We start from the raw sequence: 16,583 nt of genomic DNA on the forward strand, positions 1-16,583 counted from the left end.
TTTAAGGCTGGAGTACAGTGGCTTCATCTCAGCTTACTGCAACCTCCACCTCCCAGGCTCAATGGATTCTCCTGCCTCAGCCTCTGGAGTAGCGGGGACTATAGGCATGTGCCACTGTGCCCAGCTAATTTTTTAATTTTTGGTAGAGACAAGGTTTCACTATGTTGCCAGGCTGGTTTCGAACTTCTGAGCTCAAGCGATCCACCCACCTCAGCCTCCCAAAGTGCTGTGATTACAGGCGTGAGTCACCATGCCCAACCTCATATTTTTTACATTAATTTTGAAAAAAACAAACATACAAAATATAGATAAGCATTTAGATCACAACTTCCCCAGACTGGTCTTTGTTGCAGCAATTTGGGAATCACCTGGGTGGTTTTTTTTTTTCTTTTTTTGAGATGGAGTCTCGCTCTGTTGCCCAGGCTGGAGTGCAGTGAAGTGATCTTGGTTGGCTCACTGTAACCTCCACCTCCTGGATTCAAGCGATTCTCCTGCCTCAGTCTCCCGAGTAGCTAGAACTACAGGCGCATGCCACCATGCCCAGCTAATTTTTTGCATTTTTTTTTTTTTTTTTTTTTTTTTTTTTTTTTTTTGAGACGGAGTTTCGCTCGTTACCCAGGCTGGAGTGCAATGGCGCGATCTCGGCTCACCGCAATCTCCGCCTCCTGGGTTCAGGCAATTCTCCTGCCTCAGCCTCCTGAGTAGCTGAGATTACAGGCACGCGCCACCATGCCCAGCTAATTTTTTGTATTAGTAGAGACGGGGTTTCACCATGTTGACCAGGATGGTCTCGATCTCTTGACCTCGTGATCCACCCGCCTCGGCCTCCCAAAGTGCTGGGATTACAGGCTTGAGCCACCGCGCCCGGCCCCAATTTTTTGCATTTTTAGTAGAGACGGAGTTTCACTGTGTTAACCAAGATGGTCTCCATATCTTGACCTCGTGATCTGTCCGCCTCAGCCTCCCAAAGTGCTGGGATTATAGGGGTGAGCCACTGTGCCCCACCAGCCTGGGCAGTTTTTGAAAACACAGATTCTGGGTTTGCCCCAGTTCCATGAAATTCACCTCTCCAGGGTGAAGCAGGATAAACTATTTTTTTAATGTGCCATGAGACTTTGAAGTGTGACAAGCTTTTTAAAAATTTTGGGTTTTCTGCTTTTATTATTATTATTATTTTTTTTTTTGAGACGGAGTTTCGCTCTTGTTACCCAGGCTGGAGTGCAATGGTGCGATCTCAGCTCACCGCAACCTCCGCCTCCTGGGTTCAGGCAATTCTCCTGCCTCAGCCTCCTGAGTAGCTGGGATTACAGGCACAAAAAATAAAATTTTTTGTATTTTTAGTAGAGATGGGGTTTCACCATGTTGACCAGGATGGTCTTGATCACTTGACCTTGTGATCCACCCGCCTCGGCCTCCCAAAGTGCTGGGATTACAGGCGTGAGCCACCGGGCCCGGCCCACTTTTATTATTTTTAACTGATACATAATAATTGTATATATTTATTCGGTACAGTATGAGATTTTGATATAGGCATACAATGTAATGATCTAATCAGGGTAATTAACATATCCATCACTTCAAAGGATTTTGACATCACTCATTTAAACCTCTAAGAAATAATGATTTTTGCCGGCTCACGCCTGTGGTCCCAGCACTTTGGGAGGTCGAGGCGGGCAGATCACCTGAGGTCGGGAGTTCAAGACCAGCCTGACCAAGATGGAGAAACCCCGTTATCTACTAAAAATACAAAATTAGCCAGGCATGGTGAGGCATGCCTCTAACTCGGGAGGCTGAGGCAAGAGAATTGCTTGAACCTGGGAGGCGGAAGTTGCGGTGAGAGGAGATCTCACTACTGTACTCCAGCCTGGGCAACAAGGGCGAAACTCCGTCTCAAAAAAAAAAAAAAAAAAAAAAAATACTGATTTTTATTTGACTTTAAGCCCTTTTAGAAGAAATAAAACGGTACAAAATATTTCATAGATTGCTGTTAGAAGCCGATTGTTAAATTTAAGACTTTAACAGGAAATTTAAAACAATCAAAATAAACTCTCCACAAAGTTTTTAAAAAAAAAACTATAAAATACATCCTGTAGGTTTATTATCAAGAAAATGCTGATGACTATAATTAGGACTATACATTTAGTTGAGAGTGAGAGCTAGATTAGTAAATAAAATTGTCCATAAACATTTGTAAATCAGTTATCCTCCTGGGTTCTTTTACAAAGCACCCAGTGCTTAAGTGAAGAGCAGAGACAGCTCCTGGCTCTGGAGGGGGGCGAAGTCTTCGCTGTTCCAAGGAAAGTTCCCAGCTGACCATTGCCCTCTTCTCTTGGAAAGCGCCACAGCTACCTTCTCACCACTCCTAGAGCAATTTTCCAGCCTGAGGTGCACAACTGCTTCCATGTCCTCGCTATTCTTGTTTGTCCCTGGCAGTTCACTTTGATTCTCAAAAGTCCATTAAAAACCCCTTCCATGGCCGGGCGCGGTGGCTCAAGCCTGTAATCCCAGCACTTTGGGAGGCCGAGGTGGGTGGATCACGAGGTCAAGAGATCGAGATCATCCTGGTCAACATGGTGAAACCCCATCTCTACTAAAAATACAAAAAATTAGCTGGGCATGGTGGCGCGTGCCTGTAATCCCAGCTACTCAGGAGGCTGAGGCATGAGAATTGCCTGAACCCAGGAGGCGGAGGTTGCGGTGAGCCGAGATCACACCATTGCACTCCAGCCTGGATAACAAGAGCGAAACTCCGTCTCAAAAAAAAAAAAAAAAAAAAAAAACCCCTTCCAGGTCCTCGGGGATCTCTGGCCATGTAAGCTCTGCAACCAACAGTAGCCTTTCTAGTACAAAGTTTCTAGAGCTTTCCACAGCCTCTAGCTCAGTCTCTCCCTCTCCAGTCTGGCCACAGACCCCCAGGGACCTATCTGCCATCTCTTGGAAATTTCTTTCTAAATTCCCCACTCCCCGTCCTGCCTTTCCAGGACTTGGAGTTGCAATAGTTTGCCCAGTTCCCCTTTTCCTTGTAGTCTTTAAAAGATAAGTCCACAGGTTTTTCATTTGTTTGTAAGATTTACTCTCCATCAGGAAATGAAAATAAACATAGGGAAGCTGATAAGTCACAGCTCCCCAACCCCAGCCCTTGCTCTGAGAAAGCCTCTAGCAAGGCTCAGATGCTTCCATCTTAAGGTTAAATCACACCAAACAATAGACACCCTTTGGTTTCACCTCAGTGGGAGGAATGTGCCTAGTGCCATGGGTCTCCTGCCCCACACAGGATTTCTCTGGACTCCTTAGAGTGTTTCTTCAAAACGAGTTCAATCTCGATCTGATTAGTCCCCAAAGAGATGCAAATCAAATGAGATGCGATTTTTGTTCTATCAAGAGGGCACAAAAATAAAAAAATAAAAAATGAAGCCTGATAATAGCCTGTTTGGGCCAGCTTGCCGGGAAGCGGACTCATTTTTATACTGCTGGAGGAGTTCAGCATTAAGAGCCTTAAATTCATTCATCCTCTTCAACCCAGTAATCCCACTTCTAGGAAAATATCCTAAGGAAATAATCTAGAGATGCATCAAGAATTTATGAACAAGAGATACTCACTGCAGAGCCATCACTGAGAAGAACCAGAGAGGGCTTACATGCCACTCAGGTGGGGCCTGGCTCTGCAAATCTTCATCTATCTCTCTGATGGAACGGGGTGCATCCAGTCATGCAGTCATCCGTGCCACAAGTAGTTATTCAGTACCTACTCTGCGTTAGGTAAACAATGCAGAGTACTGTTAACTTGGCTGGGTAAACAGGTTAAGTTATCAGCCCCCAGGAAGACACAGTCACTAAAATCCATGATCTCCTAAAGTAAAACAATTTAAAATTGTTCACATTATTTGTGTGTGTGTGTGGGGGGCATTTTATCGCCCTTCACCTCTCATTCCCCCCTCCCCCGCCACTGCCTCAAGCAGTTGCCAAATTCAAATAATTTTTCCTTCAACGCCTCTCCAGTCTGTGACCTCTCCTTTTCTTTCAAAAGCAAATCCTAAGGCTGGGAGGTAACCCGATCACCGAGAAAGAACACCGACCTGGAAATCTTCGGATTGGTTTCTGGTTCCAGGAAGTTGCGCGACTTTGGGCAAATCACGTCACCTCTGGGAGTGTTTCTAATCAGAATAAAGGGCTGGACCAATCTTCCAGATCCTTTGAATCCAATCATTTTGGCCTTATGACGGAACCGTCTGTAGATGAGGGCATTTGAACCCCAGTTAAAGGGAGGGGTACAGCGAAGCCCCTGAAGATCTGAGACGCTTTTCCTGGACATTTAAAAGGCAAAGGGCTGTCTAGAGTGCAAGTATAAGACAGACAGACAGGCCCTGTCCCAGGCAGCTCCCTGCACTCTGCTTTTCTTTCCAGCAGACCCCAAGCTCACAGCCAGCTTTAGCAAGCAGGCCTGTCATCCTTTCAGGTGCAATGTAACATCAAGAAGCAGCAGCTGACAATTACTGGGTGCTACTAGGAGCAGGCGATTTGCAGTTCCCTCCCTTTCACACAAAAGTATGAGGTCTGTTTTACTATTCTCATTCTAAAGGCAAAATGGAGGCTCACAGAGGTTACAGAACTTATGGGAAGTGACAGAGCTATTTGCCACCTTTATACTGGCCCGTCTTCCTCTTTTTCTCAAAGGGTGGGGAGGGGGAGCAGCCTCCGGTGTTACCACCTTTTCCTGCGGCAGAAAACAGAAGTGTAGGTCATTATGGTAGTACAAGTTTATTACCAACTGGGAAACAGAGATGAGATGACTCACAAGCATGTAGGTTAGCAGGGCTGCAGAAGTTTATAAATGATCTTAGAATCTCCTGCAGCCCCATTCTTTCATTTGGTAACTGACCTCCTCCCTGCCCTCATCCTCATAGCACCCTTCCCCCATTAGGGTGAAGGGTCGGCTCTGAAAATGCAGTCAGGAAGGAACAATGAAAGTCCTCTCTCCGCCTGGGAGAAACACAATTTGCATCTCAGATGAGCTCAGATTGGTGACACCTCCTTTGGACTCTGATCCTTGCAGTGAATATCTGCTCTGGGAATTTCCTGTGACCTGTTAAGGTTTGCTGCGCCAAAGGAATAAGGAATCTTTGACATTTATGTCCATTTAACTCAGGAATGTAAAAAAGCAGGTTAGAGTTCTATGGGCACCCCAAAATTGTACATAAAAGTGTGTGTGCACATAGGTGCGTTTTCCTGGGGATGGTTGTTCATAGCTTTCCTTAGATTGTTAAAGGAATTTATAGCTACCCAAGGTTAAAAACTACCGTGAGGAGTGTGATAAAGGAGGAACAGTGGTGCAAATCCTGTGGGAGGGGGAATGACTTAACAAACCCAGAGGTGAGGGTGGGAGGGAAATATTCAGGTGAGACTCAATCTAGAGGTAGGATTTTTTTTTTTTCAGAGGTAACTTTTTTTGTGTTCTGTGTGTCAGGCATTGCTTTAAAATATATGAGGCCAAGTGCAGTGGCTCACGCCTGTAATCCCAGCACTTTGGGAGACCAAGGTGGGTGGATCACTTGAGGTCAGGAGTTCGAGACCAGCCTGGCCAACATGGTGAAGCCCCGACTCAACTAAAAGTAGAGAAATTAGCCAGGCGTGGTGGCACGCCGTAGTGCAGCTACTCGGGTGGCTGAGGAATGAGAATCTCTTGAACCTGGGAGGCGGAGGTTGCAGTGAGACCAGACTGTGCTACTGCACTCCAGCCTGGGCAACAGAGAAGACTCTGCTTCAAAAAATAAAAATAAAAAATAAACTAAAATATATGAGAATTAGGTAATTCTTTTTCTTTTTTTCTTGAGATGGAGTCTTGCTCTTTTGCCCAGGCTGGAGTGCAATGGCGCTATCTTGACTCACTGCAACCTCTGCCTCCCAGGTTCAAGTGATTCTCCTGCCTCAGCCTCCCAAGTAATTGGGATTACAGGCGCACACCACCACACCCAGCTGATTTTTTGTATTTTTAGTAGAGACGAGGTCACCATGTTGGCCAATCTGGTCTCAAATTTCTGACCTCAAGTGATCCACCCACCTCAGATCACAGGTGTGACCCACTGTGTCCAGTCTTTTGTGGGCTTTTTGACATCCTTTTATTTTTTTCTTTGGTAAAGTGTGTATTCAAATCATTTGCCCTTTTTTTGTTGTTGGGCTGTTTATCTTATTATTGAATTGTGAGGGTTCATTCTATACTTTGAATGCAAGTTCTTTGTCAGATATGTGTGTTGCTAATATTCTCTACCAGTCTGTGGCTTATCTTTGCATTCTCCTAAATTTCTTTCAAAGAGCATACATTCTGACATAAGAGTACTTAGTCCTGGGCCTGGCAGATTTATTTCATTCAGGACCCAAGGCCTCTGCTGCAAACATGTTCCACCAGATCCTTGGTCAGAATAAGCAGCATATGAGCTTGATAACTGTTACGGTCATAATGTTTGTATCCCATCAAAATTCGTCCGTTGAAACCTAATCTCCAATGTGATAGTATTAAGATCGGGCCGGGCCGGGCGCGGTGGCTCACGCCTGTAATCCAAGCACTTTGGAGGCCAAGGCAGGCGGATCACCTGAGGTCGGGAGATCAAGACCAGCCTGACCAACATGGTGAAACCCTGTCTTTAAAAAAAAAAAAAAAGATAGGGGCCGTTTGGGAGGTGACGAATTGGCTTAGTGCCCTTATAAAAGAGGGCCAAAGGAGCTTTACCCCTTTCACCATGTGCGTGCACAGGGGAAGGCACCATCTGTGAGGAATAGGCTCTCAGCGGATATTAGCACCTTGTTCTCGGACTTCCCAGCCACCACAACTATGAGACGTAAATGCTGTTTATTGTTTATAAGTCACCCCCGCCAGCATGTGTTTTGTTTTTTTTTTGGATATAGGGTCTTGCTCTGTCACCCAGGCTGGAATGCAGTGGCATGATCATGGCTCATTGCAGCTTCAACCTCCTGAGCTCAAACAATGCTCCCACCTCAGCTTCCTGAGTATCTGGGGCAACAGGTGTGAACCACCATGCCTGGCTAATTTTTTGATTATTTGTAGAAAAGGGGTCTCCCTATGTTTTCCAGGCTAGTATTTTCTTATCAAAGCCTGAAAGGACAAAGACACTGTCCATCTTTTTTTTTTTTTTTTTTCTTTTTGAGACGGAGTTTCGCTCTTGTTACCCAGGCTGGAGTGCGCAATGGTGCGATGTCGGCTCACCGCAACCTCCACCTCCTGGGTTCAGGCAATTCTCCTACCTCAGCCTCCTGAGTAGCTGGGATTACAGGCACGCGCCACCATGCCCAGCTAATTTTTTGTATTAGTAGAGACGGGGTTTCACCATGTTTACCAGGATGGTCTCGATCTCTTGACCTCGTGATCCACCCACCTCGGCCTCCCAAAGTGCTGGGATTACAGGCTTGAGCCACTGCGCCCGGCGCCTTTTTTTTTTTTTTTTTTTTTTTTTTGCTCTCTGTCTCCAGGCTGCAGTGCAGTGGCATGGTTCAAGTGCCTCCCAGGTTTAAGTGATTCTCCTGCCTCAGCCTCCTGAGTAGCTGGGATTACAGGCATGTGCCACTACACTCGGCTAATTTTTGTATTTTTAGTAGAGACAGGGTTTCACCATGTTGGCCAGGCTGGTCTCAAACTCCTGACCTCAGGTGGTCTACCCGCCTTGGCCTCTCAAAGTGCTGGGATTACAGGCGTGAGCCACCATGTCCGGCTATTATTATTTATTATCTAACTACTATATGTATTACTTATGTTTATTATGTAACTCCTCTACTGGAATATAAACTCCATGAGAGCAGGAGCAGGAATTTAATGTGTATTTTTAAAATGCTGTATGCCCATAACCTAAAGTAATGCTTAACATATAGTAGGGTTCGTATCCGAGTCACAGCACCAAAAAAACAAACAAAACAAAAATACCATGTAGTAGGAAACCAATCCATGTTCACTGTGGAATCAATCAGTCTTCGCCTTCTATTTTTACTATGGACCAAAATGCTAATTATTTTCAGATTACATACTGATTATGAATTGAAAATATATTTGCCTAGTCTGTAGCTTGTGGCCTTCTCCTTTTTATTTTTTATTTATTTATTTTTTTGTTGTTGTTGAGACAGAGTTTCACTCTTGTTACCCAGGCTGGAGTGCAATGGCACGATCTCGGCTCACCGCAACCTCCACCTCCTGGGTTCAGGCAATTCTCCTGCCTCAGCTTCCTGAGTAGCTGGGATTATAGGCACGAGCCACCATGCCCAGCTAATTTTTTGTATTTTTAGTAGAGACGGGGTTTCACCATGTTGACCAGGATGGTCTTGATCTCTTGACCTCGTGATCCACCCGCCTCGGCCTCCCAAAGTGCTGGGATTACAGGCGTGAGCCACCGCGCCCGGCCTGGCCTTCTCCTTTTTAATGATATATTTTGATGACCAGAAATTCTTATTTTTTATATAGTAAATTTTTTTCTACAGCAAAGCAACTGTGAACATAGTCAAATTTATCACACTTATCCTTCATAATTTAAATGTCTTGCTTAAGAAAACTTTCCCAAGTTAGTAAGTGTATTTCATATTTTCTACTAAAAATTATGTTTTACCTTTCATATTTAGGTTAAGACACTAAGAACTGATTTTTTTTGTATGGTGTGAGGTAGGGTTCAAATTTCCACCCCTTACCCAGGAGGCTCTATTATTCTAATAATGGTTTTGGTTTGATCTCTCTGCTTTCTTAAGTCTCTTATCCTATGAAACGCCATCAAGATTCTACAACAATGAAGCAAAACAAAGTATCAATCCCACAGTTTTATTTGTAAAGAACAAAGCATGAAAAGTCATATTTAAATGTACTCCCAAACCTGAAAAACCCACGTCAGTTTGTCTGATATGTATGTTAAAGTGCTTAATATCACAATACTCTTTTAAATTTTATATTATGTTCAGATGAGAAAAAAATCCAGTTCTGATGCATTTTGTTAACAATACAAAGAAAAACAATATAATTTAAATGCAGAAATGCTAATTTAAAAAAAAGATACACAGGGTACATTTATACATGGTTCAAGTGTAACACAGAGCATTCTTTCTGTATGTTTCACACCCTCCTTTGATTGACAAACAGGAACTCCTTACTATACCACTCTACTGTTGACAAGATTTGGTGTTTAGAATAAAGATTGGATTCACACACAAGTACATTTAGGTAATTGGAACAAGCATGATTTCCTCCTACATAACCCAAGGATACCCTGGATCCCTTTGAATGAGGAAAAATTTTATTTTAGTTTTTTTTTTCCCCCCTTCTAGCTTGATGTGATATATCTCTGAAGCCAATCTTTGTCTTGTCCTTGAGAGGGCAAATAGCTCTAATCAGATTTTGGAGATGAAGTTCTCCTCAGATTCTTTTGATGACACTACATCAGCAACCTCTTCAAAAAGCTTAGAATTCAGTTAATTCAAGGGATTTATACAGGTATTTTAATAGGAATAAAGGACCTAGTAGTTTATTATCCTTTTCTGTCTCCTATTTATGCTAAACAGTAATGTAATAAATATTATATAAGAAACAGAGACTTCAAAAGACATGGATGACTTGGAAATAGGATTCACTTTATAAAAGTAGAGAAGTGCTCAAGACTCTCAATCAGTGAAGGTGTGTTAATACTGAAATATAAATAAAGTTCAGATTGTCTTTTCAACATAGTGAAAAGGATAGACTAGTTTCTGTAAACCTCACAGAAAATATTCACAGTTCACTAAATGAAATATCTACCAAAAAATCACAATTTTTAGCAGAAAGAAGATATTTCATTATGAAGAGCTATACTCCTAATGTTGTGAAATAAGTATTTCCCTGGAAATCTGAGGTCCTTGTCTGTCACCTGTTTCAAAATACCTTAGAGATATCAACATATACTATACATAAGCTGTTGTATTGTCTTGAACCTCTCTTTTTTACTTACATTTTCATATAACAGTGTTTTATTGCCAAAAAGGGAAATATGAGCAATTCAGTATTCCCCATATCATTCATATAGTGTGATAGAAATTCATTAAAATAATTTTTTAAAATGCCATGTGAAGGTAAATACCATAGGATTACAAAAGGTACAAGAATGTGTGAAACACTTAAATTTTAGAGGGAAATCCACACTTCTGCAAGGTTTAAGTTTCTCATATCAAATTCTCATTCCCAGTGGAAAACAGGGTGGGGAGGGTTGGGAGGCTTTTGTAGCCAGTAGCCTGCTTTTTCCCCACATAGGACTCCACTTTATACTACTTCACACTGACTCGCAGTCATTTTTAAGGCATATGACTCCCGACCAGGGCACAGATCTCACACATACTTCCAACATCAGTGTAATGCCACTGTGTCATAAAGGTCGAGATTAGGGGTTTCAGGACATATGAAAAACGTCGGGAAAATAAATTTTTCAAGAGGTAATATTTTTGGCAATTTAATTTTAAAACAACTTCTTCACCAGCTATTACTATGCAAAAAATACTCATTATGGTCCCAGGCATTTAATTTATTTGGAGGAAAAAAAATTAAATATTGATTTTTTATTTAAACTTTGAGATGTGATCCTAAAGCAATATATTAATTTTTAAAAATTACTACAGCAGAAAAGATGCCTCTATGTGGGTATGGTCCTTCCAAAAGTCAGCTTAAAAGTGTAAGCATTTATTCTAAGCATTCTGCTACTACTGTTGTGCTCAAAATTTTGGTATGACTTAGAGACAGTTATAAGATACATAAAAACTAAGTCCTGCCGGGCGCAGTGGCTCACGCCTATAATCCTAGCACTTTGGGAGGCCGAGGTGGGTGGATCACCTGAGGTCAGGAGTTCAAGACCAGCCTGGCAATCATGGTGAAACCCCATCTTTAAAAAAACAAAAAAACTAAGTTCTTTGTTTTGTTTTTTTGAGATGGGGTTTCCCTATGTTACCCAGGCTGGACTCAAACTCCTGGGTTTAAGCAATCCTCCTGCCTTGGCCTCCCAAGCAGCTGGGATTACAGGTGTATACTGCCATGCCCAACATGTCTTATTTCTTTATAACTGCATTTCTTATGTAACCCCAATCTCAGCTTAAGCATCCTTTTTATTGATCAAACTTCGATCCTAAGAACTATTTCCAAGTTAAATTTATCGTTAAAGGCCAAGATTGACCACCATCGGGAATACTAAAAAGAATGGGGATACTGGCCATTCAAGCAGCTCACAAGAGGGCCCCACATGTTTACAGCACGGGCTGTATCAACAGAATAAGTACATGGGCTCACAAGGTGACTAAGGGGCCCATCATCCAAGAGGATGCGTCAGTTCTGATGTGTTTTTTTAATCAGTCATTTCACTATCATAGTAATATTACATAAAGCATGAAGATGACACTTTAAGTCTAACTTTTTTGGGGGTATTACTTTTTAAAGTAATGGTTTTATTCATAGGCCCCCAATCCAACTTTGCTCCCAGTTTTTTTTTTTTTTTTTGAGACAGACTCTTGTCCTTGTTGCCCAGGCTGGAGAGCAGTGGCACAATCTTGGCTCACTGCAACCTTCACCTCCTGCGTTAAACGATTCTCCTGCCTCAGCCTCCCAAGTAGCTGGAACTACAGGCACCTGCACTATACTCAGCTAATTTTTGTGTGTGGGTTTTTTTTTTTTTTTTAAGTAGAGACGTGGTTTCACCATGTTGGCCAGCCTGGTCTCAAACTCCTGACCTCAGATGATCCACTCGCCTCAGCCTCCCAAAATGCTGGGATTATGGGCATGAGCCACCGGGCCCAACTTGCTCCCAGTTTTTACAAGATGTTAATTCCCAATAATTTGAGAGCAATGTGTTAATATGAGTATTAATTCTTCTAAATAAATATTCATCCTTATTTCTTACTTGTATAGGTGGATGAATAAAGATCCAACAGTATAATAGAAAGACTATTAGTAAGAATGCCTGGAAGGTCAGTCTCATGCAGCCTGGTGAAATAAAACAAACAAACATAAATTCTAGAGCTTGTGTTGTCAGAGACCAGCTGTGGGGTAAGGGTAAGATTTAATCTCTCTAATCCTTAAGTGTTCCCATCTACAAAGTGAGAAGGCTGGACAAGGTGTGTCAGTACTAGCACACTAACCTAAGTTGTCCCCCTGGTTGCCTAGACCTGTCAGAAGCATGGCCTTACGAAGATACAAGCATGAAATCCTGGGTTGGACCCCGCTATCGTCTCTGATCACTAAACTCAGTAGGAGCCCAGTGCAAAACAGGTTTTGGGTATCTCCCACAATAGACTTCCCATGTCCCTGGAAGAGCTGTACCATTATAGACACACTTTAGCTTCAGGCAAACAAATTTCTAGTCTACCCAGAACCATCTTCTTAAACTATTTCTACGGGTTTTTAAATACAGCTGTCAACTCTCCTTTTCCTCAAGTATGAAGTCACATGTTAAAAGGGGCTTCCCTGACTGAATACAGTGTTTGATAAAGGGAGTGAGGCACTTGTTTCATTAGTTTCTTCCTCCAGGAAATAAGATTAACAACACAGCTGGTGAAAGCACAGCACCCTCAGATTGCACAGGATACTGACACCATGGCTTTGCTTTTCAGCCACATCTGGGAATAAAACTCAGAGCTTTGCTGAGGCAATTTTGCTGCTAAAAATGTACAAATGCCTAATTAGAGTTACAGGACCTACCAGAAGATGAGGACTTAAAGTAACTAGCTAATACAACATTCACTTAAGTTCTTTATAAACTATCAAACTGTAAAGTTACTCACAACTTTTGGTCTTTCAAAATTGTTGCCACCTCTTGTTTGCTTCAATTTTGTCAGCCTGTGCTGCCAGTGGCTTTTAGCTTCTCTGAGCCAGTTGTTTTACATTATTACTCCCCTTCCTACAAAGGAACGTAAAGCTTGCCCTTAAACACCCAGAAAGGGTTCATTCTCTCTCTCCTTCTGTTATTTGCATTATCATGGTCAACAAATGCTTTCACAAAAACATTCCAAGCCACACAGAGCCCTCCTCCTCCTTAGACATTCCTTCCATTACCCGAGGGGGGATGGGCCCTGGAGAGGTGGATGATTAGACCCTAACAAAGACAAGACTCGAGGTTATCCTTAAGAGGTAGACCACTGCAGAGTTTAGATGGCCAAATTAAAAGTACAGAATCAAATTGCTGTTTGCAGTTCTTATGACTCTGAGTCTGCTAACACTGAAATTCACATCAAAGTACCTCAAATAACAAGAATAAAAATGTCAAGAATGAAGTTAGGCTAATCTTTCCAAAGTGTAAAGAAGTTATAATCCCACAATTGAACACACTTCTCAGGGCTTTGTATGTTCTCTTTCCAGTTCAGCCAAGCTCCTGGGGTCTAGTGTTTAAAATGCTTTAATTATATCATCTTGTGCGGACTGAAAGATTTTTCCAAAAGACTGGAAAAGTGACTAACGATTCAAATGCATACAACAGTTTGTAACTTAAAAGATATGAGTGAAGACTACTGGTACAGTAGTTAAAGCTATGTGCATTCACAATACAAAGGATCAGACTCCAAGATGGATGGCTACTACGTAACAATGCATTCTGGGTTTCTTTGTGATACCTGGAAAAAAAAAAGCCCGACTGGGTTGCACTATATTTACATGTTTACTGGCTTCTTCCTGGCTAGCACCACTCTTCCCCCCAACCCCGAACATTTTTAAGCTACTTATTTTAAGTCACAGGAATATTCAATCTAAGAAAAGCATCTTATTAGAGTAATATAATTTCTTAAAGAAGATAGCATATTTACACACATCTAACACATGAAAATACTCTATTTTATACTAAATTCCAGGTTCAAATGAACTACAATACAACATTTTGCCTTGTCTGTAGAGTGAGGATTGTTCCAAATGGGGTATAAGTTGGACTGTCCCCCACAGTAACTCACTACTGTCAGACAAGTCTAAATCAGTCCCCTAGTTGGGGAAGGAGCAGGGTTTGGACTGAAAGTTTCTAGCCAGTTTGGTTACACATCCACACCTTTGATGAGTGATCCTTCTAGGACTATGGTGAAGTCCTGAATGGTCTGCAGAATTCGGATAAGGGAGTTGACAGTCATGCGGTCTCGCAGGAGAGCGCTCTCTTCATACATTCGAGTGATGGCAGGACACTCAGCTAACAATGGAATCCACTGTGGGAGCAGGCGATCCCTACAGACCCAAACAGAAACAATTCCTGAGCACTGCTGGCCTCGCTGCAGAACAAGGAACACAGTGGAGCTTTCAAATGGGAAGGTGTGGGGCCGGATGGTACAAAATCTAGCCAAGCAAAGAAGTCAGGAGAGAGGAAATCAAAGCCAAGAAGTTGAATATTTACTGGCAAAAAGACAGTGATGAGACAGTGTAAAGCTAAAGGGAAAACCCATGAAGTTCTTAAAGTACATTAGCAAGTCTATGCACATTAAAGACATTCTCTATTCTGATTCTACCACCACCTTCAGAAAGAGGCAGAGTGTCATTTTCTATGTCTTTTTTTTTTTTTTTAATAGGAGTGTTACTCTGTGGCAAGGCATGTCACAGCATACTGACCTTTTGGAAGAAAGACTACACTAAACTGCAGGGATTTGCTTTTTTTTTTTTTAATTATTAACTTACACAACATAACAGGGTGAGGAACAAAATCAAAGCAGAAAAACATTAAGTAGATTTTATAAACCAGAAGAGAGTTTGCATTGGTCTAATAAATCAGAAGAGTACAGAGATAAAAGGAGATAAAGATCATGCTCAAAAGAAACTTTAAAAGCACAACTAAAATTGGGCTCCTTTTATGAAGAAGAAATACAGAACTTAGTTGTGTAAACCAGCTGTTTTAGGAGGATAAAACCTCACATCTTCAATGTTTCCTGATCAAACCTGACATTAGTAACCCATTGCTAAGTTCCAAAGACATCCTTATTGAGCATCCCCAACTAGGTTGTCTACAGTCTCAAGTTGAGGCCCTTAAGGTTTAAGAAAAAACAAATAATACATGGGTAACTTAAAAAAAGAAATCTAAAGGTTTGTGTGTTTCAATTCCTACAATTCTGAGAGCTGTTTTAAAAGTTACAGATTGTATTGCTCCTGTGCGTCATTTTCAAAAAATAAAGCGGTAGGAAATAGTCTTAAAGAGAAAATTGTATTTATATAGAAAGAATCCCAAAATGTTATTGAATGTAAATATAGGGGTATGCATACACTATATAAGGTCTACATAGTAAATATGCACGGTGTATGTGTCTAATTATCTAGTAACCTCCCTATTACCTACCTATCTTTGGAGCCAGTATAGAGTCTGGAGAGCTTGGGCTCTGAAGTGGGACTGGGGGTGAACTGGCTCTGTCTCATTTTTGCTGTGTGACCTTGGGAAAGTCTGCTAACTTATGTGTGCCTCATCTATTTTCTCATCTTGAAAATGAGAAAATCTCCTGTCTGGGCCCCTATTGGGAGGTATCCCCCAGTCAGGATACAAAAAAAAAAAAAAAAAGAAAATGAGAAAATCGGTTGCTAACTCATGCAGTGGTAGTGGTGAATTAAAGAAACCTGAGGGGAGGAGGCAGAGGTTGCAGTGAGCTGAGACCACACCACTGTACTCCAGCCTGGTTAACAGAGTGAGACCCTGTCTCAAAATAAAAAGTAAAAAGAAAGAAACCCAAAGGAGAGCTTTGGAAGAGGCGTGATCTGGTATAACTCTTTCTGGATCCTGGTTCAACATGTAGCAAAAATAGGGAAAATAAAAAACTGGTTTTGTACCTTGTTCCAAGGCAAACTAAAATCTGGAATTTGCCATCCTTCCCAATGTTCCTGGGTGCAGTATTAATAGCATTTACATAGTGGCAGAAGGTTTTGCAGGATGATTTCTGAATAAGGACATCATCTTCATTATCTAGAATCTGGTCAGTTGTTTCAAAATAAGCAACCACTTTCTCTGAGGAAAAAAGTCAGAATTATATCACAATGTATGTCAACACTTCATACACAGAAAGATTCATCACTTAATTTATTATGGAAACACTAATGATGCTTTGCATACAGCCAGTCCTGAAGCCTGTAACACTACTTTGTCATTGATTTCAGAGGTCTATGTTTCATAGTAGAACAATAAATATGCTCCTAGGAATTTATTTTCTAATCTAGACTGCATTCCAGAAGAGTGGAACGTTTACTCCCTTTAAAGTACCTTCACAAAACAGAAACTGGCAAAAAAGAAAAATAACATCTTCTGTTAAGACTGGAACCTTCTAGGAGTAACCAGCAATGATACGGTAGCCATTGAGATAATACCCGCTGTGTTCTAGTTACAGAATGACTGGCTAACACTTTTCAACAAGATCCTTGAAATGTACCTGAATAAATATCTGACGAAGACAGATATATGTATACACATATGAGAAGCAGAAGCAATAAGATTCTAGGCATTCCAGAAGAAAAAAAAAATCACTCCTGTGGGTCTAGCTCTGTCAACTTTCCTTTTTTTGTCTATTCTTTTTTTTTTTTTTTTTTTTTTTTTTTGAGTCGGAGTTTCGCTCGTTACCCAGGCTGGAGTGCAATGGCGTGATCTCGGCTC

At 41.6% G+C, this 16,583-nt stretch overlaps 1 protein-coding gene across 4 annotated transcripts in view; it reads right to left on the reverse strand.

The window, feature by feature from the left end:
* Positions 1-8,793: 8,793 nt before the first annotated feature.
* Positions 8,794-16,583, reverse strand: part of DENND5B (DENN domain containing 5B) — a 209,301-nt gene continuing 201,511 nt past the window's right edge. For all 4 annotated transcript variants that reach the window (XM_064377434.1, XM_064377433.1, XM_012458431.3 and 1 more), the window contains 2 exons: positions 15,770-15,944; positions 8,794-14,191 (listed from right to left, as the gene is read on the reverse strand). In XM_064377434.1, coding sequence (XP_064233504.1) covers positions 14,008-14,191; positions 15,770-15,944 — 359 coding nt within the window. In that variant the 3' untranslated portion in view covers positions 8,794-14,007. The remainder of the gene's footprint in view (positions 14,192-15,769; positions 15,945-16,583) is intronic.

The sequence above is a fragment of the Aotus nancymaae genome, unplaced genomic scaffold (assembly GCF_030222135.1).
Source record: "Aotus nancymaae isolate 86718 unplaced genomic scaffold, 86718_ANA_hifiasm-v0.15.2.pri h1tg000016l, whole genome shotgun sequence".
Taxonomy (NCBI): domain Eukaryota; kingdom Metazoa; phylum Chordata; class Mammalia; order Primates; family Aotidae; genus Aotus; species Aotus nancymaae.